The sequence below is a fragment of the Callithrix jacchus genome, chromosome 7 (assembly GCF_049354715.1).
Source record: "Callithrix jacchus isolate 240 chromosome 7, calJac240_pri, whole genome shotgun sequence".
Classification (NCBI taxonomy): Eukaryota; Metazoa; Chordata; class Mammalia; order Primates; family Cebidae; genus Callithrix; species Callithrix jacchus.
The window spans coordinates 78,764,821-78,791,691 of NC_133508.1; the positions used below are offsets into that span (position 1 = coordinate 78,764,821).

At 41.4% G+C, this 26,871-nt stretch overlaps 1 protein-coding gene across 11 annotated transcripts in view; it reads right to left on the reverse strand.

The window, feature by feature from the left end:
- Positions 1-4,022: 4,022 nt before the first annotated feature.
- The window catches only part of FOXJ3 (forkhead box J3), a 182,372-nt gene continuing 159,523 nt past the window's right edge, over positions 4,023-26,871 (reverse strand). For 10 of the 11 annotated variants that reach the window (XM_035251061.3, XM_035251057.3, XM_035251058.3 and 7 more), the window contains 5 exons: positions 25,932-26,348; positions 16,613-16,714; positions 16,033-16,224; positions 9,276-9,383; positions 4,023-7,325 (listed from right to left, as the gene is read on the reverse strand). In XM_035251061.3, the coding sequence (XP_035106952.2) occupies positions 7,210-7,325; positions 9,276-9,383; positions 16,033-16,224; positions 16,613-16,714; positions 25,932-26,348 (935 nt within the window). In that variant the 3' untranslated portion in view covers positions 4,023-7,209. The remainder of the gene's footprint in view (positions 7,326-9,275; positions 9,384-16,032; positions 16,225-16,612; positions 16,715-25,931; positions 26,349-26,871) is intronic. The other variant, XM_078331413.1, reaches the window with a different exon arrangement.

Sequence of the window (26,871 nt, forward strand, 5' to 3'; positions counted from 1 at the left end):
ACACAGTCACACGGAACCAGAGGATTTTTCCAGAAAGGCCTCTGCCTCTGAACGTCACTCAGGCCTGGCAAGGTTGGGAAGTGTCCTTGGACGTCTTTATTGCCATTGTCTGGGACAGGAAGTTGCCTTTCTGACCTTTGGGGGATGTGGGGTGAGAGTAGTGCCATCTATCCCCCATGAGGTCATCTCAGGCTTGCCTCTGGGGTAGGGTGACCAGAGGGTGCTCAGGGCAGCTGGGGAGTGCTTCGGAAAAGACAGTGTGCCCACAGGAAGAGCAGGCGTGCCTAGGGCAGATCTGGGTTCCCATCCTCTTGCCAGCCTTGCTCACTGGCTTTGACCTTGGGCAAATCACTTCACCTGAGTAGGCAATGTCCAGCTATAAAAGGTAATGACACCAACCTCACAAGGCACCTGGGCATGCTTACTCAGATAATGACTGTCAAGTGCCAGGCAGGGACCTGGCAAATGTGGCAATAACCATCATGTTTGTGACAGCCACAGGAGTTGGTGTATGCGTGGAGACAAGACCTGCTCAGGCTCAGAGGCAGGGCTGGGGAGGGCAAGGGCAGCTGCCCAATGGCAGAGTGTGTGGCTGGCTGGACCGCAGCCCTCTCCATGCCATGCCAGCCCCCAGCATTAGCTGGCCCCAGAAGAGCCTGAGGAGCCTGAGTGTGGAGTTGACAGTGGGCACCTTCTCCCACCTGAGCCCTGAAGTAGGGAAGCTGTAGGCACCAGAAGGCTGGGACAGGGCAGCAGGCTTAAGAGGCAGCTCTAGAGTAGGCCCCAGAAGCATGTGGCTGAGAACTAGAGACTCTTTGGCTTCCTCCAGCAAGCTCTGGCACAGGAGAGGAGGGGCACAGATTCTAAGGACTGCCTAGTGGAATCCCTACTTTTCTTTAGGAGCACCCAGCTTGGGGAACTGCAGAGAAAGGGAGCATAGCCCCAAGGGTAAAGGAAACCTAAAAGAGCAAAGGTGCACAGCTGGCAGCCCGCCCCCTGGTGGCCATAGGTGCTCATTACAGCCTCATTGCAAAGTGGCTTTGGCTTTGTTCTAAGGCCCTCACTCTCTGCCTGGTCGCTAAAGGGAACAGGGCCTGACGCAGCACAGTATGGTGGTGAATGGTGCAGTCAGCTTTACTGTTGCTATTACTATTATTACCTCTACTACTTAGAAGCTGGCTGACCGGGCAAGGGATTTCATTTATGTGGCTCTGCAAGATGAAGTTGATAATAACTATCTACCATACAGTTATTTCAAAGAGTAAATATGATAATCCACATCAGGTGCTTAGGATAAGTAATATTAAGTAACAGAAACTTAATAATGAGTAGCTGGCCAATTCTGTACTTCTGAGGTCAGCACTGCTTAGAGGGCTCTGCAGGAGAGCTGGGAGCTGAATCCCTGACGAGGGGCTGAATTCTGGTTCTGACACAGTCAATTACCAAGTCTCTGCTTTGCACGTGTTGACTAGTCACATATATTAAGGGAGGAGTACCAGGAGGTAAGATCAAAAATCACTCTTGAAAATCCTTTGGGAAGGCAGCACTTTTGTGCTGCCTGTGAGACATGCCTGTGAGACATGAGATAAACATGTCTCAGGAAGTCCAGCCTGACCAGTTTTTCTAGTTCCTGGTTGAAGTCTGTCTTTGAGCATTGGAGGAAGCAGCTGGCTTGAATCCAAGGGCACTGCTGCACCAAACACGTTTATCTTTATCCACTAGAATCGTACTCAGTAATTAGATGCTCATGCAGAAGGTACATGGAAGCAAATGCCAGTTATAGGCTCAGATTTTAATCTTCCATCTCATACTCAGCGGCACATGTCCATCACAGGTGGATACCCCACTATCACATTATTTAAAATGTCCATTCCTTCTCTCTTTAGCCAAGTGTGTACAACTGAATTTACATACTCTGATTTAATGCATTCATGATACAACTCCGTGGTGTCTCACCTCTCCAAAGCTGTTTCCTCTTCTATAATGAGAGCAATAGCAGTACTACATCATCAGGCTATTGTGTAGATTAAGTCAGACAATGTGTGGAGGAATCTTAAAATCGCTGTCAGGCAAATGACTTTCTTCATTCCCTTCCCCCACATTTCCCTAACTAGCTATGTGGAATGTGAGCAGGCCCTTCCCTCTCTGGGTCTCAATGTTCTTCAAAAACAAAATGTGGGGCTGTTAGTTGATTTATAAGGCCCCTACTAGCTTGAAGCTTTTAGGATAGTGCTGTAATTCTAGGGCATTTGTAGGCAGTCAGAACTTCAATGCATTTGATCTTAGCCAAAAGGCCAAGAAGCGATCAGGCCTTCAATGAATGCTAACTGATGCTTATGTGGTTTTTCTAGGACTGCTTTAACCAGCTGATAAGGGTCACATCTATAAACAGCAGCCCTTTGCACACTGTAGTATGTGAAAACCTTGAGAATTAAACATACATCTGAATCACCTTATTTTTCATTGGATCAGCAGAAGTATACTTCAGCTGCATCTCAGTCAGCATAAGGTGACCACATTTAATGGTGCACTTACTCCAGTCCTTCAGAGGCACTCCAAATGAAAAATGCTTACCTGGAATGGGAGTAAAGCATCGCCTTCCCTCCAAGGAACACACACGGACACACACATGGACAGTCACTATCCTTGGTTTTGAAAAACTTCCTTTCTTTAGAAGATAGTGAGGTAAAAGGAAATGAACTCTGGAATTAGGCCTGGACTGAATTATTTCAGCTCCTTTATTAGCTGTGAGAATTTAGACAGGTTTAACTTTTCTGGGCCTTGTTTCCCTATCTGTGAAGCTGTCATAGATGTTTCTGGTAGTGTTGTGTGGGTCACGTTAGAAGCAGTCTGAGGCTTTAGGTAGATCATAGGATTGGTGGGAAGGTCCCCCTTCTAGAGCGCGAGGGACTCCAGGATAATCTCATTTCCAGCCACATGGCGGGTCTACCCATTGCTTAGCCTCTCCGGGTCTGTTCCACATCGGTGAAGTCGGGACAGCATTTCTCACAGAATTGCTGTGCTCAGCTCTTGACCAGCAGCCTGGCACTTCTCCCGCCTCAACCCACAACCCCCATGCTAAGGTAGCTCCCATGCCTTGCTCAAAGTAATGGTATACATGGCAATACCTCCTCCCATCTGTCGGGCACCCTTTGAAGACTCAACTTAGTAGGCCATACCTGAAGCCTTTCCTAAACCACTGCCCCAATCCTCAGGATGACCTAACTCCTCACCACCAGAACCCTGCCTCACCAGAGCATACCTTTTAGACTCCCTAGACTGGCATTTGCCACCTGTCCTGGGCAAGTCTGTACCCCCTAAAGGGCAGAACTGTGGTTTCCTCATCTCTGGATTTCTCAGGAGAGGGCCTGACACAGAGTATGTGCTCAGCAAATGTTAAGCCCCACTTTCACTTTTTGGAAATAGCTCTGGAAAGGCAGTGCTGGGGATAAGACTGGGGGCAACAGTAGGGGGTAGGGAAAGGGAAATTCCCTCAGGAAGTAAGAGAGGATTGTGTAAAAGAACATGATGCCTGGAATCAAATGACCTGGATTCACAGCTCTGCTCTATCACCTGACAACTAAAGAATCTAGACAAGTCACTATACCTCTCTGAGCTGTTCCCATGTCAGTAAAAGGAGGACCACAATATCTCCTTAGCACAGCACCTGGCACATACTGAGTACCAGAATGCTTTATGCCCCATGTGCTGTTCCAAATGTTTAAATGTACTAAATTATGTAAATCCCACTACAACTCTAGGAGGCAGATACTATCCTCATTGTACTGGCACTGCAAATAAGGAAAATAAGGCCCAGGGAAATTCAGAGACTTCCCCAAGTTGGAGGTAATGAGATGCTCACTAAATGGCAGCAATTACTGTTCTCAGGTAATAATGCAAGGGACACAATCTCAGTGACCCCAAAGACTCTGGGGTCCTGGCTGTGGGACTTTTGCACCTGGACTAGCTCCATTCTCACTTCCTCAGTTACAGCAAACGACAGAGACAATCAATGTTGTAAATAGAGTTAACATAATATATTTATTTTAAGTGCCATTCATGCATATCAGTTCTGGAAGCAACAATCCTAATGACACTTGGAATATTTCTTTACAGCACTAAACAGTTACAAAGAATGGTTGCCGTTCATCATAGGCAAAATATGAAATCGTGCAATAGCAAAACTGTAGAAACATTAAAACACTGACTGTCCAACAGCAGTACAGAGAGCAGGTTGTATCTGCACAAAAAGCCAATGCATTTTCATCACATATATACAATATAGATATATACACATCACCCTCTGAATGAACAATATCAAAATACTCTATTCCATTTGAAATTATCCCCGGATTGATTCCCTCCCACTTCAAAGAACATCTGAGAGACACGTATTTACAAGAACACACATGAATACATTTACATTTCAAAAACTGCCACAAATGCCAGTCGGATTATTCTCCTGAACAGAGTGCCCCCATTTGTTTACATGCATTTATTATTCTTTCCTCCTAAAATCTTCAGTCAATTTAAGCCCAAGACAGAACTTGTTCTGCATTAGCAACTACCATGCGAAATGGCCACTAGAGGGACTCTCTGCACCTCACCAGGTAACTGGCTGGCCAGGGCCCAAAGAAAAGGCCTGTCCTGGGCTCCTGGACCACCTGGATCACAGGAAAGTGGGATGGGTCTGGGTGAAGGCTTTGCCTCCATGGCCATTTTGGTAAGTTTAAATTCTCATAAAAATATTTATCACTGCAAATCAGTAAATGATTGCCAAATGGGAAATTCGCTTCACACAATTTATAAAATCATCATCAGTGGTTCTACTTCAAATCACTCAGTATGAAACTGCATTCCAATATCCAAATTGTTTAAAGTGCACATTGCTACCCAAGCAATTAAAACAGTTTCAAAACAGCTATTTTGGTGTCTAGAAAACAGTGACTTAAGCAAACCATTGAAAATCACCCCTTTTTTTTAAGCATTTACTCTGCAGGCTAACATCTCATCTTGCCTCTGATCCTTCTAAGAGGGGCAACTTGGCTGCCTTTCCAGAATCCTCTGATTTTCGTCGATCCAAGGGGATGGAACTGAGCTTCCTTTTTCATGCCAAGTAGGGTCCAAACAACAGAGAAATATAAAGCTCTTCCCTTCTCCCCAACCTCACCAAGCCCTTACTATGGCTGGCTTCCCAGTGATTCATTCAAGGTAACACTCCATTACACACACACACACACACACACACACTCTCTCTCTCTCTCTCTCACACACACACACACACACAGCACAAACAGAGAAACAAAAGATGTTTGTTTAGTTCAAGAAGAGATTACTCAACCATAGAATCACTAAGGCTAATTAAAGTGATTTCTTATGGCTGATAAGGACCAGAGATGCTAAAAAGTAACCAGTAAGCAGTTATTACTCCTTGAATTGATGAAATATATTTCCCCATTAGAGTTGGCGCTTTTTTTTTTGGTCTAAAGAATTCAAAATCCATTCATTAAAAAAGCCCTCATTTCTTCTAGTTTTATCATAGAACTAAGATAATCAGTCCATGCGAACGGTGATATGATATGAAACAAAACAAACAATACCACTAAAAAACCCACAAGAGGTGGGCTGCATTTCAAAGAAAGGGACCAAATGTCATGCATACAGACATACAGGACAACAGAAACAGCAGGCCACAGATCTAGACTGAACACTGAAGTAAATAAACTGTAAGTGGCTCTACCCTCCTTTCAAGACAACGTAGATGAAAAAGATGAGTGGGGAAACCTGCTTTAGAGACACTGCCCTGCAGGTATTGCCCAAATGGAATCTGATTCAAATCCCAGAAAAATCTGATTTAACTAATAAGTCTGAATCAGCAGGGATGCTAAGACAGAGAAATGTATTCACATGACAAAAGGAGTGATGACAGAGAATGACACAATGCCCCTCTGAGCGTCTTATCTGTAAATTATTATCAAGAAAAGTAATTCTGGGCCAGGTACGGTGGCTCACACCTGTAATCCCAGCTCCATGGGAGGCTGAGGCGGGCAGACTGCCTGAGCTTAGGAGTCACGGCCAGCCTGGGCAACATGGTGAAACCCCATCTCTACTAAAAGACAAAACTTAGCCGGGCGTGGTGGCGCACACCTGTAGTCCCAGCTACTTGGGAGGCTGAGGCAGAAGAATTGCTTGAACCTGGGAGACAGATGTTGCAATGAGTCGAGATGGCATCACTGCACTCCAACCTGGGTGACAGAGCGAGACTCCATCTCAAAAAAGAAAAAAAAGTAATTCTGTGCTTTCAGGCACATTTCTCCTTAATGAACCCAACAAGAGTTGAGCATTCACAGAAGGTAGCAATAAATATTAAAATAACACTTTTGAATAATAAATACATAGGTGAATGTGGAAGCACTGATTTGTTTAATGAGCTAAGCAATGTCCAACTTCTTACTGATCAACAAATGTTAGAGCTGTTGTAATGCAGATTTAGAAAAGCAGACATTGACAAGGTACGATACATACTCTAAAATCCCCCAAGCATCAAAACCAATTTGGTCAGTTCTTCATGCTGCTCAGAAGCAATATGCCCCTTTAGACTGTTGGAGTGTCAAATTCTGGGTTCCTTGACTTATTAGGTAGAACTCAGTACGCACATTTCTGAAAAAAGATTAAATAAGGGGAACTGGGCTTTGAAAAAAATCTATTTCCTTTCAGTTTCCTTTATCAGTTAAAAGCATCCTGCAGAAAATAGCCTAACAAGGAATAAAAACTGACAATAACTTTCCTTTCAAGACATAATAATCCAATTAGAAAAAACTGAAGCCTTTCAGTATTTTGTACATATATTTACACGTATGTATCTTTATATAAACTGCTTGCAGCAAAATAGGCTCCGTCTGAAAAATCAGTCTGGCACTTGTGGTTAACATCGAACTGACACCAATACGCAAAAAGCCGTCCAAATCACACAACAGTTAGGAGCTACATAGGGCAGCTGGCAGGGAGACAAACATGTAGTACTTGTTTGGGTCAGATAAAAGCAGTAAGTTATCCAGCTAAAATCTTTCTGATTGTCTTCAAAAGTAATTCTGACAACATTGGTAAAGTGATTAGCAAGTCTGTTTTCTCAACTGGATTCTCTTAAACCTTTCCCTTCACTGCGCAGAAAGGTAACGTTAGGGGTCTGGTGTCTTGCAGATACAAGCCCTACACAATCGAATCCCAATCAAAGTCATCCTGGATGTCATCTGGAGGCAGGGAGCGCCGCATCTGGAAGGCTTGGGAAGGCATCATGTGCTGCTGGTTCATGGCTCTGTGATGGCCTGGAAGGAAAGAGGTAATATTAGCAATGCCTTGGGTAGAGAAGTAAATAAACTAACCCCTACCATGCACTTCCTATATGCCAGGTACATATTATCTCACTAATCCAACCATAAGCCTTCAATAAAGTAGCTCTTATGATCCTCATTGTATAGGTAAGGGGATAGAGTTTAAGAAGATGAGTAAATTACCCAAAGTCACACAAGCAGCAGGGGGCAAAGATAGAATCTGAGGTCAGTTCACTTGACCCACACTCCTTCCATTATACCAGACTGTAGTAAGAAAGACACAAGAAAAGTGCTCTTATAGTCTGTTTTGCTCCAGTATGTTGTTTCAGTAACATGAATTGGCTCCCATGAGAATGGTAAACAGAAGAATGATGGCAGTGCACCAATTATGTCATAGTGGGTCATAGTGAATTTTCCCCAACAAGCTAATTTCTGTGTCACCAAGTAACATCAAGTAAATACAGAGGGCATCAATAAGGGAACACAGAAACCAGAAGGAACCACAGCTGAGTACACAATGCCCACCTTCCCATGCTCTTCTTGCACCAGTTTGGCCATGTGCTGTTTGTGCTCCCCGATTTCAGTGCACTGGGCCTGTGTCTCCACCATACCTTGATAAACCCCCTTCTATACATGCTGCTCTTTTGAAGTAGAGATTGATACTCATTTGTAGAATTATTTCTTTTATTACAAATTATACAAATCCTTTTAACTGTTGTGCAAGTTTTACTGGATTATTTTTCTAGTACTTTCATTACAAAATTTCAAGTAGTCTGCTACTCATTTTTCTCATAAGCCCTGAAATATTTTCTTATACAATTATTTAATGCTAAGGTTTTTAGTATATCACAGTACAGGCGAAATGCCTCCATTTAAAAAATTTATTTAATAAAAACTTCTAAGTCCCTTACTGTGGGTCAGGCACTCACTTTCATGATTCTCATTTAAACCTAACAACTCAAGGAGTTAGGTAGTGTTTTTAGCCCCTTTACAAACAGGTAAGCTGAGGCAGGAGGGTTAGGTAGCTTGCCTAACATCACACAGTCATTAAGTGGCAAAGCATGAAGATTCAAACACAAGCAATCTGGCTTCAGAGTCTTATCCACCTTATGGTGACACTTACAAATTACTGGTAAGCACTCACAACAGGTAATGTTCTTTTCCCCTTCAGCAAAGGACATATCACTTGGTCCCAACTCCTTCCTCGCTGCTGCCACATAGTTCTTCAAGGTTTAAAATCCACCCCCAACCACATTACCTTTTGTCTTTTCCTCAAATAGTCTAAGTAAAGGACTGTGTGGTATGTGAGAAAAACCGTAATACAGACATTGAGGCTTGAGTCTTGGTTTGGCCACTCACTAAACTGGGTGGCCTAGGCAAGGCATCTCTCCTTCAGAGCCCCCATTTCCTCATCTTAAGAAGTTTCCAGCTCTAACAATGTGCCCTAGTCCTCTGGCTAAATGAAACATCCTGCATTCAAGAACCCAATGGGAAAAAGCTTATGAACCAGTAACTCCTAAAACTTACCTTCTCTCTAAGGTACTTCCCTGGAAACTACAGCTGGGGAAACTCCATAGAATGAAGCAGAATCTACAGGAGCTACTAAAGCAGCTTCCTAAAGCTTGCTAAAGTCCTGTCAAACACCCTCAACTATGACCCCAGAACTTCTTGGAGAGGCAAGACAATAAATAACTAGAATAAATAGAATAATTGCATCTTGGGCTAAAAAGGACTTCAGGTCCTCCAGTCTAAACACCAACTGATACTTGAATCCCTTCACTAGCCCTAGCGCCAAGTGGTTGTCCAGACACTGTCCTCTAGCCCCTCTTAACAGGGAGTTCACTCCTTGAGGCAGCCTCATTCACCATTGGGACAGATAATGCTTCTCAACATTAAACTCTGGGTACTAATCAACACACATGTGCATACACACACACATATTACCTGCCATCGTTGTTCCTGGAGTGCTGAGTGCCTGTGGGATATGAGGATAACCAGGGGGTGGCATCACTGAAGGAGGGAGATTTTGCCTAGAATCTATGTACAGATTTCCTAATCAGATTAAAAGCAGAAAGAGGGAAAGCATGTTACCAGAAATAAAACAAATGGAGCACTAAAATCTTAACAGGTGCTGGACCACCCCCCCCTTTTTTTTTTTTTTGAGATGGAGTTTCACTCTTCTTGCCCAGGCTGGAGTGCAATGGTGCAATCTCAGCTCACCACAACCTCTGCCTCCCAGGTTCAAACAATTCTCCTACCTCAGTCTCCCAAGTAGCTGGGATTACAGGCATGTGCCACCACGCCCGGCTAATTTTGTACTTCTGGTAGAGATGGCGTTTCTCCATATTGGTCAGGTTGGTCTCAAACTCCTGACCACTGGTGATCTGCCCACCTCGGCCTCCTAAAGTGCTGAGATTACAGACATGAGCCACCACACCCGGCCCAGTGCTGGCCTTTTGAACAGGGTGCCAGACTGAGTATGAACACACTGGAACTAATGCTGGTGCTGCCACTACCTGTAAGCTGGTAGGCAAATTATGTCTATTGTTGTTGCTGTCACATATCTCATTACAATTCAAAAGTATTTTTATATCCGTTACTTCATCTGACCCTCCCACTAAGCCCCAGGATTGTTATACCCATTTTACAGATGAGGCAACTGAAACTCAGAAAGACTAACCTGACTTGCCCAAAGACTCATTAGTTTGATAGTGCTAGGACTAGAATCCAGATCTCCTAACTCATGGACTTTTTTTTTTTTTTTGAGACAGGGTCTCACTCTGTCACCCAGGCTAGGGTGCAGTGGCATTGAGACCTTGGCTCACTGAAACCTCTGCCTCCCGGGTTCAAGTGATTCTCCTGCCTTAGCTTTCCAAGTAGCTGGGATTCCAGGCATGCACTACTGCGCCTGGCTAATTTTTGTATTTTTAGTAGAGATGGGTTTCACTATGTTGGTCAGGCTCATCTTGAACTTCTGACCTGAAGAAATCCACCTGCCTTGGCCTTCCAAAGTGCTGGGATTACAGGCGTGAGCCGCCACACCCAGCCACTCAAGGACTCTTTCTACACCACCATCTATTTCTTTATTTCCCTGATGTTCTCACCCTCAAAGCAGGCCTAACCATGTGTGCCCTTGTCAATTAACAAGTGCCTGGGAAGCGCAAAGTAACAATAAAGATCTGCACATGGTAATAGCTACATGAAGCAATGGTGATTAAAAATGTATTATTCTGGGCAGGGCACAGTGGCTTATGCCTATAATCCCAGCACTTCGGGAGGCAGAGGCGGGAAGATCACTGAGGTCAGGAGTTTGAGACGAGACTGGTCAACATGGCAAAACCCTGCCTCTACTAAAAATACAAAAAATTAGCCAGGCGTGGTGGCACATGCCTGTAGTCCCAGCTACCGGAAAGACTGAGGCAGGAGAATCACTGGAACCTGGGAGATGGAGGCTGCAGTGGGCCGAGATCACGCCACTACACTCCAGCCTTGATCAAAGAGTGAGACCCTGTCAGAGAAGAGGAAGAGGAAGAGGGAAGAAGGAGGGATGGAAGGAGGAAGGAGGGATGGAGGGGCAGAGGGAGGGGAAGAAGGAGGAAGAAGAGGAGGAGGAGAAGGAGGAGGAGGAAAGAATTATTCTGGAGTGTGAGGATGAGAAACATGGATTTCATTCAAATTTTATTTAGTTTTTAAGTTAAGTATTTTCATTAACAAGAGACATCAAGTGTTAACACCTCCAAAATGTCAACTATGTTACATCTTAATGCAAAATAGAGAGAAAACAAACATGACCCCTCCCCCAATAACTCATGGGGAATGATTATAAAAGTTGTTCACACTGTAAGGAACATCTGGAATTTTGGAAAGGCTACTTACCTAAAGTTATCTAGTATTTCACACAAATTACACTTGAATTCTTGTAATCTTGTAATGAAACTAAAAAACAGTAATCATTTTCCCGGAGGAAACTAAAAAGAGTGGAAAAAATCTTCCACTTCTATTAAGGTAAGGCATTCTGTATTTGGCTGCTCACAGGTTTTTACCCTCCAGTGGAAAGCCAGATTATCTAAGCTCAAGATGGCTGAGAGATGATCTAATCCAACCTTACCTCTGTCCATGTAGATAGAGAAATAGGAATGGGGAGGAAATGAGAAAGAACCAGGAACAGATCCAAGACTTCTAACTCCCTGTCCCTGCCTCCCATGATAACATGCCTTTTATCACTGACGTTTATAGTCAGAACTGAGCTCTTTGATTGACGATACTGATGATTTAGGAAGAAAGAAAGAGGAGAAAAGTCATACTAAACTACAGCTCTACTACTGCTGTGAGTGATGTGGATTGGTCTTCATATGCACAGCTACTGTACTTTCTAAAGACTGCACCAAGCTGGAGGGGCCACACCACTCAGACTAATATGGTCAGTCACACACCTACAACTTCCCTGTCTCTGTCCTTCAAAGTCTTAGCTCTCATTCTACACATCTTTTGAGTTCATGCCATAGTCAAAATGTAAAACTGATTTTTATTGGGAATTAGTCTTTCACCACTTCTCTTTTTATGGCTTCATCATTCTTACCTTAAAGGCAGGGGGTGTGAGAATTACAGGATTATGACACTAAACAAAGATCTACACTAAACAGTCTCAGCTTTCTGAAATTCCATCATATTCCTAACATTTTTATTTTTGTATAGAAATTCCCATTACTTCTCATTTTTTCCCATATTCTCAATATAGAGTCTGAATGAGTGTATGCCTGAATTTCCTATGTAAGAAATTAACTTCCAATGCAGTTTCCAAAGATTTTTGAGATTCCATATATTAAGAATCTAGTTCTGAGAATTAAAAATCTAATCACATAATTTATCAAAAACAGGCTCTTTTCATTCAAGAAGTATGTATATATCAGGCACTGCTCGAAGCACTATGGATATAGCAATGAAAAACACAACTCTGCTTTTTTGGTGTGTATTCTTGGGGGTGTTGGGTAGGGGAAAACCAAGTAAATTAAATAGTATGCAACATGCTATGGAACAAAAGCAGAGAGAGAGAACAAGCAATGCTTGGTAGTGGTGCCATTTAAATAAGATGACCAAGGAAGGCATCCCCTGAGCAGGTGTTTTTTGGGGGGCGGGAAATGGAACAAGATGAGGAAATGAGTCATGTGTCTATCTGAGGGAAGACCATTCGGGACAAAAGGAAACAGCAAGTACCAACCAGCAAGTACAAAGGCCCTGATCAGGTAGAGTGTGCTACCTAGTGTGTTTAAAGAACAGCAGGAAGACCAGTAGTGTTGGAGCACAGGGGTTGGGGGTAGAAAGCAGGAGACAAGATCAAAAATAATGTGGGATTAGATCATATAGGTCATTTGGGCCATAGTAAGAACACTGGTCTTTACTGAGAAAGATGGAGGATTTTGAGCAGAAAACAGACATGACATGATCTGATCTCTCTGTCTTGCAAAATCCCACTTAACCTACGAAGTCCAGCCTAAATATATTGTCTTCTATGATAATTTTCCATCTTTCCAAGAGAAGTATGTACCCCTTTCTCTGAATTCTTACAGCACTTATACCCTATGGACAAGTGGAGCCCCTGACATACTGTATTTCTTGATGGACCTGTCTCAACCATTAGGCTGTGAACTCTTTGAGACAAAAGCTATTACAGGAGTCATATCTTTATTCTCAGTTCCCAATACACAACTAGAAAAAGAAAAGGTATAAATAAGTGTGTGCTCAATGACTGCATCCCTACCTATATCTAATGACCTTTAAGCAAAGCATCAAATTAGAATAGTATAGCCAGAAGATATAAACAAATTATAACCACAGGTAAAAGGATTTAGGAAAAAGATGCCACAGACTGTGTTCTATAACATCCTTCTGTCCTTCGCCCTTCTACACTAGCACACTACACTGCTAATTCCTGGAGTCCGTAGGAAGCTCAAAGAAGTATTCACCAAAAGGGGAGTCCTTGAAGACAGGAATGACAGGGAAGTTTTAAGGAAATGGATAGGCTATATTCTGGGACTCAAGACCTATACCTAAATGAATTTTATAACTTTGGGCAAGTCATTTTCTCTCCCTGGATCACAAAGTCCTTACCTGTTGTTCAATAAAGGGATAAAATTAACAGCTAAGAAAATATGGCAAAGAATTACCAGGGTGTAGAGATGAGGGAAGTGAAAGATCTGAATGGATGTGATATATAGGGATGTAAGAGAAAAAACTAATGACAGAAAGACGCTGGCACTTAAAACAAGAGGAAGCAGTTTGGACATGTAAAAAACATCTGAATATTTGTGAACAGACATCAGCAAGCATGAAGTGATGAATACTTGGAGCACCGTAATTGATGAGAGAACAACTGTTGTCAGGGGCCAACATGGCTTGGCAGGCATGAGTCAGAAGGAAAATACAAAAGGGAAGTGAGAGCAGAAAGAGGTGAATAAACACTGAGGAAAAACTATCATTTTCTACCTTTGGTAAGGCTGTGACTAGAGTAGCACTGAGAACCATGAAGGCGTCATGGGGACCCTAGAGAGGAGGAGGGCCCTGGCAATACAAAAGAGATGACAGAAAAAATTAACAGAATCACAGAACACCAGAACAAATTACCTAGGTCAAGGATCAAGAAGAGATGACTACAGAAGTCTAGGAACAAAGGGCTTTAGGAAAGTAACTCCGGATCTCAGTCTAGAGAGAATCCAGAAGGAGTGTCTGAGCACACTGGACAGCAGCAGATGAACAGTGCTTTTTCCATAACAAAACTACCAAGTTCCAAGACCAAAAGGTACAGGCACAAAACTGATATTCACCAACATGGGAGCTACTGGCTAACACGTATCCTGGCTTTTGAGATTGCCGTCTTCTTTTTTAGAGCCTCCCTCTGTCGCCCAGGTTGGAGTGCAGTGGCACAATCTTGGCTTACTGCAGCCTCTGCCTCCCAGGTTCCAGTGATTCTCCTGCTTTAGCCTCCCGGGTGGCTGGGACAGGCACGTGCCACCAAGCCCAGTTAACATTTATATTTCCAGTCGAGATGGGGTTTCCTGTGTTGGCCAGGCTGTCCTCAAACTCCTGACCTAAGGTGATCCACCCGCCTCAGCCTCCCAAAGTACTGGGATTACAGGCATGAGCCACCACACTCAGCCAAGATTGCCTTCCTCTAAGACTGACCACAAATTCTTCTACTTGTTCTGCCTGAGGCAACAATCTATGAACAACAGTTACTTATCCCCAAACACACAAGACTAGTAATACATACGTAAGCTATTTAATTTCACTTAGCACTTTTTGAGACTGACTGAAATGGTTAGAGATGGAGTTAGCAAAAGAAGTGAACATTATGACAGCATGCAGAAGCAACAATTTTGGATGAATACAGAAAGAAAAGAAGAAAGGAGAAAAAAAGGGACAAAAAACAGAGAGAGGTGGTACACCTGGTCTAAGGACTTAATGCAAGTTGGAAAAATGAAAGTGATATATCCTGAAAGGAACAAACTACGGGCTTAGAACCCATCAGAGAAACAAAGAAGATAGGCTGTCTATCTGCAAGAAAAGATTTTTAAAAATGAAATGGAAGAAGGGCACATAAATGAGGATAGCTGCTGAATTACAAAGATCTTGATGCTTAAAAATGAATATACATCAGAAAAATACCAAAAAGAACAAAAGGAGAGAGAGACAAAGAAGCTAAAAAGTTATCAGAAACTAAATTTTAGTGTCTGGCACAGAGGACAATCAGCCAAGGACTCAACAAGGCCCTTGTGTGGATATAATTTACTGAATGAATAAGTTACCAAAATCAAACAGTGACTGAAACTTTCAGGCAGGGTAAGCTATTCAAAATGGCTTAGGAAAAGCTATTTAGCATGGAAGAAGAAAAGATAAAAGATTTCTACTACATCAAAGGATACAGAAAAATTTCATTTAAAGAAAGACACACACTGATAAGCTTGACAACATGGGTGGACAAAGACATGAAATAAGATAGGATAATGGTGAAAGGAAGCCACTCAGGATAGAGAAGAGAGAGCTTGTTGGCATAAAATGTAAAATGAACATACAGAAAAGAAGTACACTTGACAATAAGGCAAGGAATTAACATGAGGAGAGAAGTAAGTTGAATATGAAATTCCTACACAAAATATGGGAACTGCAATCAGAGTAGAAGACATGGCTACAAAGGTAAAGAATAAAGGGAAAAAGTGAGATTAAAAAAATAAATAGGAAAGACTTTAAGTCTAAAGTAAAACATCAGTGAGACTATCTTCCATTACATCTACTCTTCAAACACTTTGAATTGTTGAATTTTAACATTCTTAGGAAATACACAAGACACACTGATTTCCATTGCAAATCTGTACAAATTTAAATTAATTAAATACCTATGTTTGTATAAAAATGTAAGGATCTTCAATATATTTGTTTGCTGACTTAGTAAAAGGTTAACGATTACAAGTTAACTGTAAATAATAAAGCAATCATATATATCAAAACGGAAAAACATACAGTCTCTTTACCTCAATTTTTCTAAGTTATAGCCTATATATAAATTATTTTCTTTCATTTGTTTCTTATAAACAAAAATATGTAAACAGATCACTGTCACCATTAGTATCAAACCAAGTTAAGATAGTTACTAAATTTCGTATGAATGGGAAAATGAGAAAAATCAAGAAGATAACTAATCCCATACCTGTTCCAATGTGTTGGGAAGGTTTTGTTGGATGCATGGCACCATGACAAACATTTTGCTGAACATTACTCTGTGAATGAATAAGGCCAGTTTGTGTAAAGAATTGATTAAGAGAAGAACAGAGATCAGCAAACTGAACCTGATCTAAAGACCAGTTCTTGAGATCTGCCTGTCTCATACTCTCCATCAGACCTATGAGGAAAGCATTAAAAATATGTTAGCACAGTTCTGCAATAAACATTGCAAGGAAAATAGCAAGACGTAAGTTTTTTCAGCCCTCAAAATTTCCACTCATCCTACTTTACAGTAGTGATGTGCCCACACAATAATTATCTTTTTAAATTATTCAGAGCCCAATTGTTTTAAATGTAGCCAAATTTCATTCAGAACTTGTCTGTGACCCTCTGCTATACCAAATGGCCAAAATTACTATAAATTTTACAAAATGTTTTTAAGCATACTACCAACTTCAAAAGAAATGCTATATAAGATGTTTGTTTGTACTACAAAGAAAGTTATAATCCAGCAGAGCAAACAGGATCATGTGTATTTCATTATGTCAAAAAGAACCAACACTCACCTTGAAACTGTGAAAGGTCTACATCTGACCAATTAACACTGCTGGCAATTCGACAGCTTTCTTTTAGCATATCAAGTGTCGCATACCAATCATTTGAAACACCTGTAAAAGTAATATTGACAACAGTATAAATCCTGGAGAGTGAAAGGGTGAAGAGTGGTAAGGAAAAATGATGAGCTGGCCTTATTCCTGAAATTGGCCGATCCTTGTCCAGTATTACAGGGGGATTTGTACCAATTATATCATGTGTTGGGCAATCTGCTCTGTGAGACAGGCAGAAAAGGTATTATTTCTCTCCTTCTTTTACAAGTAAAAGAAACTGAACCAAACAGGTGACATAACTTAGCAAGGTAGTCTGGCAGCTTCCAAACTGCCATGTCACCTAGTAATATCAAACCTGACACTGCTCTTTACCTTATAGTACCAATAAAAAAATAGATGAGAAATGTCATGCAAATCAGTATTTTCCCTTTTGTGAAGTTCATTTTCCTGTCTTGTTATGACCTTTAAAGATATGCTCTTCAGAACTTAGAGAGGGAGGTTCACATATAGAGGCAATGCACAGTATAATTTAATGCAATGACTTAAGGCAGATGGATTAGATCACATAGTAAGAGTAAATGCTTCTTCCAAGGCAACCTTAGAAGAAAAAATTTAACACAGTTTCCATGCCAAGCTAGTGAAGGAAGAAGGGTGAGATCTCTGTAAGAAATGCTGAGGGGGTCAATCCAAGATGGCCGAATAGGAACAGCTCTGGAATGCAGTTCCCAGCAAGAACAATGCAGAGGGTGAGTGAACACTGCATTTCCAAACAAGTTATTACTACCCACAGACCAGGAAATTCCCCGGGCTGAAAAGCACCGTAAGTTTCAAGCATGGCTGTTTCAGCTGTCTCTGCACAAAAACTCAAACAAATCTGGGCGGCCGTTTCAACTGGCGCCTGGAATGCCTGGGAGACAGAACTGCACGCTAAGCTGAAATAGGGAGCCAGGTGATCTGGCTTGGCAGGTCCCACCCTCACAAAGACCAGCAATCTGAAACGCTCTGGATTGAGAGTTTTGCAGCAAGTGCAGATGGACCCAGTTGGTCCAGCTCTGTTGGGGGAAGGGCGTCCACCAATACCGAGGCAGTCTACCACTTCCGAGGCAGTCTGCCATTACTGACACAGACAGCCATTACCGAGGCAGTTCTAACTATACCTCTATAAACAAAACCGCAAGAAGTTCACACAGCAGCTGGGCAGAGCCCATGGCAGCTCAGCGACATCTCTGCTGGCAGACTGTGACTAGGCTAACTCCTTGCAGGGCAGAGCAGCCCTGAAAAAAGGCAGCAGAACGTCAGAAACTTATAAATAAAGCCCCACCTTCTCAGGATAGAACACCTGGGAAAAAAGGCAGTTATGAGTTCCACTGCAGCAGACTTAAATGTACCTGCCCAGCATCTCTGAACAGAACAACGGAGCTCACAGCTCCACACCTGAGCTCCTATAAGGGACAGACTGTCTCCTCAAGCAGCTCCCTGACTCCCATATATCCAATGAGTCACTTCATACAGGTGAGCTCAGGCTGACATCTGGTGGGTATCCTTCTGGGACAAAGATAACAGAAGAAGAAACTGGCAGCAACCCTTACTGTTCTGCAGCCACCACAGGTGATCCCCAGGCAAGCAGGGTCTAGAGTGGACCTCCAGCAGTCCTACAGCAGAGGGGCCTGACTGTTAGAAGGAAAACTAAAAAAACAGAAAGAAATAACTTCATTGACAAAAAGAATGTCCAGTCAGAGACCCCATCCGAAAGTCACCAACTACAAAGACCACAGGTAAATAAATCCACAAAGATGGGAAGAAACCAGCACAAAAAGGATGAAAACACCCAAAACCAGAACGCCTCTCATTCTCCAAGGGATCACAACTCATCACCAGCAAAGGAATAAAGCCAGATAGAAAATGAGTCTGATGAATTGACAGAAACAGGCTTCAGAAAGTGGGTAATAACAAACTTCTCTGAGCTAAAAGAACATGTTCTAACCCAATGCAAAGAAACTAAGAACCTTGAAAAAAGATTTGACCAAATGCTGATGAGAATAAACAGCTTAGAGAAGAATATAAATGACTTAATGGAGCCGAAAAACACCATACAAGAACTTCGCGAGGCAGTCACAAGTTTCAGTAGCCAAATCGACCAAGCAGAAGAAAGGATATCAGAGATCGAAGATCAACTCAATGAAATAAAATGAGAAGGCAAGATTAGAGAAAAAAAGTGAAAAAAAATTAACAAAGCCTCCAAGAAATATGAAATTATGTGAAAAGACCTAATCTACATTTGATAGGTGTACCTGAATGTGATGGAGAGAATGAATCGAAGCTGGAACACACTCTTCAGGGTATTATCCAGAAGAACTTCCCCAACCTAGCAAGGCAGGCCAATATTCAAGTCCAGGAAATACAGACAACATCACAAAGATATTCCTCAAGAAGAGCAACCCCAAGGCACATAATCGTCAGATTCACCAGGGTTGAAATGAAGGAAAAAATGCTAAAGGCAGCCAGAGAGAAAGGTCGGGTTACACACAAAGGGAAGCCCATCAGACTCACAGCGGATCTCTCAGCAGAAACTCTACAAGCCAGAAGAGAAGGGTTACGGTTAGAATGGAAATCATAACAGTCTCTCAGACCACAGTGCATTAAGTTAGAACTCAGGATTAAGAAACTAACTCAGAACCACACAACTTCATGGAAACTGAACAACTGGCTCTTGAATGTTGACTAGATAAACAATGAAATGAAGGCAGAAATAAAGACATTCTTCGAAACCAACCAGAACGAAGACACAACATGCCAGAATCTCTGGGACACATTTAAAGCAGTGTCTAGAGGGAAATTTATAGCAATAAATGCCAACATGAGAAGCAAGGAAAGATCTAAAATCAACACCCTATCATCAAAATTGAAAGAGCTAGAGGAGCAAGATCAAAAAAACTCAAAACCTAGCAGAAGACAAGAAAAAACTAAGATAAGAGCAGAACTGAAGGAGACAGAGACACAAAAAAACCCTTCAAAAATATCAATAAATCCAGGAGCTGGTTTTTTGAAAAGATCAACAAAATAGACCACTAGCCAGATTAATAAAAAAGAAAAGAGAAGAATCAAATAGATGCAATAAAAAACGATAAAGGGACTATCACCACAGATTCCACAGAAACACAAACTACCATCAGAAATTACTACAAACAACTCTATGCACACAAACCAGTAAACCTGGAAGAAATGGATAAATTCCTGGACACTTGCACCCTCCCAAGCCTAAAACAGGAAGAAGTTGAAACCCTCAGTAGACCAATAACAAGGGTTGAAGTTGAGGCAGCAATTAATAGCTTACCAACCAAAAAAAGTCCAGGTCCAGATGGGTTCACAGTCGAATTCTACCAGACATACAAGGAGGAGCTAGTACCACTCTTTCTGAAATGATTCCGAACAATCCAAAAAGAGGAAATCCTCCCCAAATCATTTTATGAGACCAACATCATCCTGATACCAAAACTCGGCAAAGACCCAACAAAAAAAAAAAAACTTCAGGCCAATATCCGTGATGAACACAGATGCAAAAATCTGCAGTAAAATACTGGCAAACTGATTGCAACAGCACATCAAAAAGCTTATCTATCACAATCAAATAGGCTTCATCCCGGGCATACAAGGCTGGTTCAATATATGTAAGTCTATAAACGTAATCCACCATATAAACAGAACCAAGGACAAAAACCACATAATTATCTCAACAGATGCAGAGAAGGCCTTCAACAAAATTCAACAGCCCTTTATGCTAAAAACTCTCAATAAACTAGGTATTGACAGAACGTATCTCAAAATAATAAAAGCTATTTATGACAAGCCCACAGCCAATATCATACTGAATGGGCAAAAACAAGAAGCATTCCCTTTGAAATCTGGCACTAGACAAGGATGCCCTCTCTCACCACTCCTATTCAATATAGTATTGGAAGTTCAAGCCAGACCAATCAGGCAAGACAAAGAAATAAACGGCATTCAATTAGTAAAGGAGGAAGTCAAATTGTCTCTATTTGCAGATGACATGATTGTATATTTAGAAGACCCCATCGTCTCAGCCCAAAATCTCCTTAAACTGATAAGCAACTTCAGCAAAGTCTCAGGATACAAAATCTATGTGCAGAAATCACAAGCATTCCTATACACCAATAACAGACTTAAAGAGAGCCAAATCAAGAACAAACTGCCACTCACAATTGCTACAAAGAGAATAAAATACCTAGGAATACAACAAATGAAGGATGTAAAGGACCTCTTCAAGGAGAACTATAAACCACTGCTCAAGGAAATAAGAGAGGACACAGATGGAAAAACATTCCATGCTCATGGTTAGGAATAATCAATATTGTGAAAATGGCCATACTGCCCAAAGTAATTTATAGATTCAATGCTATCCCCCATCAAGCTACCTATAACCCTCTTCACAGAACTGGAAAAAACCACCTTAAACTTCATATGGAAGCAAAAAAGAGCTCGCATAGCCAAGACAATTCTCAGCAAAAAGAACAAAGCTGGAGGCTTCATGCTACCTGACTTCAAACTCAGGTAATCAAAACAGCATGGTACTGGTACCAAAAGAGAGATACAGACCAATGGAACAGAACAGAGGCCTCAGAGGCAATGCTACACATCTACAACCATCTGATCTTTGACAAACTGTACAAAAACAAGCAATGGGGAAAGGATTCCCTGTTTAATAAATGGTGTTGGGAAAGCTGGATAGCTATGTGCAGAAAGCAGAAACTGGACCCCTTCCTGACACCTTACACTAAAATTAACTCCAGATGGATTAAAGACTTAAACATAAGGCCTATCACCATAAAAACCCTAGAGGAAAACCTAGGCAAAACCATTCAGGACACAGGCATAGGCAAGGACTTCATGACTAAAACACCAAAAGCACTGGCAACAAAAGCCATAATAGACAAATGGGATCTAATTAAACTCCAAAGCTTCTGTATTGCAAAAGAAACAATCATTAGAGTGAACCAGTAACCAACAGAATGGGAAAAAATTTTTGCAATCTACCCATCTGACAAAGGGCTAATATCCAGAATCTACAAAGCACTATAACAGATTTACAAGAAAAAAACAATCCCATTCCAAAGTGGGCAAAGGATAAGAACAGACACTTTTCAAAAGAAGACATTTATGAGGCCAATAAACATATGAAAAAATGCTCATCATCACTGGTCATAAGAGAAATGCAAATCAAAACCACACTGAGATACCATCTCATGCCAGTTAGAATGGCGATCATTAAAAAATCTGGAGACAACAGATGCTGGAGAGGATGTGGAGAAATAGGAACACTTTTACACCTTTCCCACCGTAGGTGGGAGTGTAAATTAGTTTGACCATTGTGGAAGACAGTGTGGCAATTCCTCAAGGACCTAGAAATAGAAATTCCATTGGACCCAGCAATCCCACTACTGGGTATATATCCGAAGGATTATAAATCGTTGTATTATAAAGACACATGCACACATATGTCTACTGCGGCACTGTTTACAATAGCAAAGACCTGGAACCACCCCAAATGCCCATTGATGACAGACTGGACAGGGAAAATGTGGCACATATACACCATGGAATACTATGCAGCCATAAAAAACGAAGAGTTCATGTCCTTTGCAGTGACATGGATGAATCTGGAAACCATCATTCTCAGCAAACTGATATAAGAACAGAAAAACAAACACTACATGTCCTCACTCATAGGCAGGTGCTGAACAATGAGAACACATGGACACAGGGAGGGGAGCATCACACACTGGGGTCTGTTGGGTGGGAATAGGGGAAAGACAGCAGGGGGTAGGGAAGTTAGGGAGGGTAACAGGGGGAGAAATGCCAGATATAGATGACGGGGGAATGGAGGCAGCAAACCACATTGCCATGTATGTACATATGCAACAATCCTGCATGTTTTGCACATGGACTCCAGAACCTAAAGTGCAATAAAATAAATATATTTAAAAAAAGAAAAAGAAATGCTGATGAAACCAGGTAAGGGATTTCGTCAGAACTGGTACCCTCTGGTATAACACCATCAGAAGAGGTTAAGACTCCACAGTCTATGTCAGCAAAGCAGTCGTTAGAAGCCACACAGCAAGAGTTACCCTCAATGAGACAGCAGTGCTGAATAGAGGAATAAAATTCTCCATTAAATGACTGCTGTCAACCCACTCTGCTTCGAGGATCAACCCAGATGGATAAAGATAAAGACCAATAAAAAGTGTTGGTTGGTTTGTTTTTGTTACATCAAGGCAACTCTCAGCTATATCAACTACTGGCTATTTCATTAAAAAATTCTGCCAATTAAGGATTTTTTTAAATAAACAATCAACTAGAGACAACATAACCATGCCATGAAGCAAGTCATTATCTAGGTAATTTGTTGGGGGCTGGGAAAGAATTAAATTAATACCCCAAATGAGCCAGGAACATGCAAGTCTACCAGACTCAGATCCTTTAGTTCAAAAAGAAATTCATGGATAAGGAAACCAAGGTTCAAAGGAATTACATGATTTAAGTCACTTAGGTAATACAACAGCCAAAGCAGTACTAGAATTCAGATCTCTTAAGATAAACAAAACTCAGGCAGTCAAAATGTCAAGGTAGGAAAAAGGTTAACTGAAATGAAATTATGACCAGGAACTTGCCATGTCTAATGTGTTGCTGTTATGGGTAGGAGGAAAGGGAGGCTCCTTTAATAAATACGGACTTGGCAAATAAAAATAAAGCAAACTCTGCAGAGAGTGGGTGAGCAAACCCTATTCACTTGGTAAATGTCCACTAATTTTAGTCCTTTTAGAATAACTGTTGTTATAAGCTTTGAAATCAGACATGTCAGGATATAAACCCCAGTTCTATTGCTTAACACACTGTGATCTTAAGCAAATTACTTAAAATTCTTTTAGTTGCACTTTTCCTATACATAAAATGTAATCTATACTTGATTTGGGAGGATGACATAAGATAACGTTATCTAAAATGACGATAACATAATGGGCACTCATACCACTTCCATTTCCTATTCCCTCCATTCCTTCCTTATTAAAGACAATCTGCATAGTCTCATCTTATAAGAAGAAATGTATAGTTCACAAAGAGGAATCATTACAGCCACAATGATTATTCTTAACTTCCCAAGGTGGAAGTCTATTTTCCTTCTCTGGTAAGCTACCATGTGTGTAACAGAACACTAAGGGCATATCATGGATTGTTTCCAGCTCTAACCGTACTTGTTTCTCCCCTGGCAATCATTAGACTTGAGGAAAAAAAGAGTACGATTAGAGAATCAGAATTCTACTGACACTCAGTCTCTACTTATTAGTCAATCCCTAAAATCATATTAAGAATAGACTTAAATTTCTGAAGAACATATCGACATCCAAAGGTACACAATGATGATTAGGTAAGAAAAGAGTTTAAACTGTTATTATATAAGTTTTTCTCTAGGCATGTATCTAAAAATCATTTCAAGATGTTTAAGAAATATCTCATCAAAGTAGGATCCATATACAATTTTCAATTTTATTCTAGAGCCTACTTAGAATTAACAACTAGGCAAACAAAATCAACTGTTAAACAAAAATTAAAATATCCGTTTGATAGATTTTTAAAATATGCATTGAATTTGGTTTGTTGTTATGATAAATCAACAAAAAGAAAAATGCTATGAAGATGGTTTTAATTTCAGATTTTGGGCCCCCAAATAACTTCATGAGTAACTGTGGGACAGAGAAGGAATGTGACATTAACACTTATCAAAGACTTACTAGGCTCCAGGTACACTTACTTCTACGCCTTTTTTGGTGGGGTTGAGGGGAGACACGGGCGAAGTTTTGCTCTGTCATCAGGCTGGAGGGCAGTGGTGCAATCTCAGCTCATTGCAACTTCCGCCTCCCAGTTTCAAGGGATTCCCCTGCCTCAGCCTCCTGAGTAGCTGGAACTACAGGCATGTGCCACCACACCTGGCTAATTTTTTTGTATTTTAGTAGAGACAGGGTTGCACCATGTTGGCCAGGATGGTCTCGATCTCCTGACCTTGTGATCCTCCGACCTTGGCCTCCCGAAGTACTGGGATTACATGTGTGAGCCACCGCACCCAGCCTGCTATACATTTTTATATGCTACCTAATTCTCCAACAGAACTTTATTTTTTTCCATTTGGTAAATAAGGAAATAGCTCCAGAAAATTTTAAGTATATAAGTAAAGTTAAAATATAAGAGAGACTATGCACTATTTAAAGCTCATTTTCTTGATAATAATCTAAGTACCTAAAATAATGGTAAAAACTTTCCATCGGTAAATAAGAACCAGCACTGTCTAGTATTTTAAAATCTTTCCTCTAGGATAAAAATCTCATTAGTGATATGGTTGGTAAGTGGACAGTCAGGCAAACTGAGGGAAAGACTTGCACTCTGCAAGATTCTAAGGGCTCCATCTACCTTACTGTCTATGTACATAGACACCCCTTTGGAGTTCCACAGTGTGAAGACTGCCTGGCCTGCAAGCAATGTCAGTTAAGCACCTGGTGACAAACCATCAAGACCTATCTTAAGAGCAACAGATTTTTTTTTTTCTTAAGTGGGATATGAGAACATTTTCTTCCATTGCAATCTATCATTCTGAGATGAGATACTTGGCAGGAATAAGCAAAGAAAAGGAGATCATTCATGAGTATAAAAATACAAAGTACTAGTCTAGGCATTTCTTATTTGTATTTTCAGTATGATCCTCATAACAGTATTATATGTACACTAGAATATTTTAGCTCCATTTATGTAGATGAGAAAATAATAACGCTAAAAGAAGTAAGTAACTTGCCCAAGGTCATATGAGCCATAACGAGGATTCAAATACAGGTATTTTCCAACATAAACCTATACTCTCTATACCACACTGTATCACAAGAAGAGTGCAGACTGCATCTCATTCTCCTTTCAAATGCTCACAAAAACACTTTCAATGGGCAGAAGAACAAAATAAGTGTTAAAAGCAAAACCTGCAAGGGTTGCTGGGTTTGCCCCTATGTTGCCACAATAAACTTTAATCGAAAAAATCCCCAGTCAGTCTATGAATTAAATGAGTTACAACTATAGGATTATAGCAAGGAAACACACACACACACACACAAAAAACAGATGAAAAGAGGTTTTGGTAGTAAATACTACATGAGCCCCAAATAACAAAGGACAGATCCTGATTGACAGTTAGCCAAACACAAGCCAGGAGACGAAAACTTACCAGAATTACAGGATACCTGTTGTGGGGGTGGGGGTGCCTGATGTGTTAACGTCTGATGCTGATGGTTCGGATGGTGCTGTATATGTTGATGTGGAGAGGGATGCTGGGGATGAGGGGACTGGAGCTGGCTGTGTTGCTGTGCGTGTGGTGCTGGGTGCGGGGAACGCTGTGGATGCTGTGGTAAACCATGTGGTCGATGGGGTGGATGTGGAGAAGGCTGTGTGTGCATCTGGGGGTGAGACAGTGAGACTTGTGCAACCGAATTACTGCCCGTGGTGTTGAGGCCACTCCCATGACTGTTGGACAGGCTGCTTTGGTTACTGTGTGGGTGAGTGCTCACTGTACTGCTGGGAGAGTGCTGATAGGAACATGAAGTGTGTGACTGCTGGGAAGACTCAGAAGGGATGTTCATCAAACCTAAAAACAGTCAGAGAAAGCAAGAGCATTTATGGTCAGATTCCAGTTGTATTTTATGATAAACATTTGCAAAATTATTAACATAATAAAAGCATAGGATGCCAGGAAGCAACACTGTTTCAATTTAACAAATGCTTATAGAACATCACTACACGCTAGGCTTTGGGGTTCTTGAGAAGATAAATGTAATTCCCCAGCCTCAAGTGGAAAAGACAGACATTTAACAAGATTATGACCAAAAACATAAGTACTAAAGCTAAAGTATACAGAGGATTATGAAAAGGTTGCTCCTTGTCTGTTCAGCTAGGAGGAAGCTCAAAATATAGAGAAGCCTTTTGGGGGCGGGGGACAGAGTTTTGCTCTTGTTGACCAGGCTGGAGTGCAATGATGCAATCTCGGCTTGCTGCAACCTTCACCTCCTGTGTTCAAGTGAATCTCCTGCCTCAGCCTCCCAAACAGCTGGGATGATACACATGTGCCACCATGCCTAGCTAATTTTGTATTTTTGGTAGAGATGGGGTTT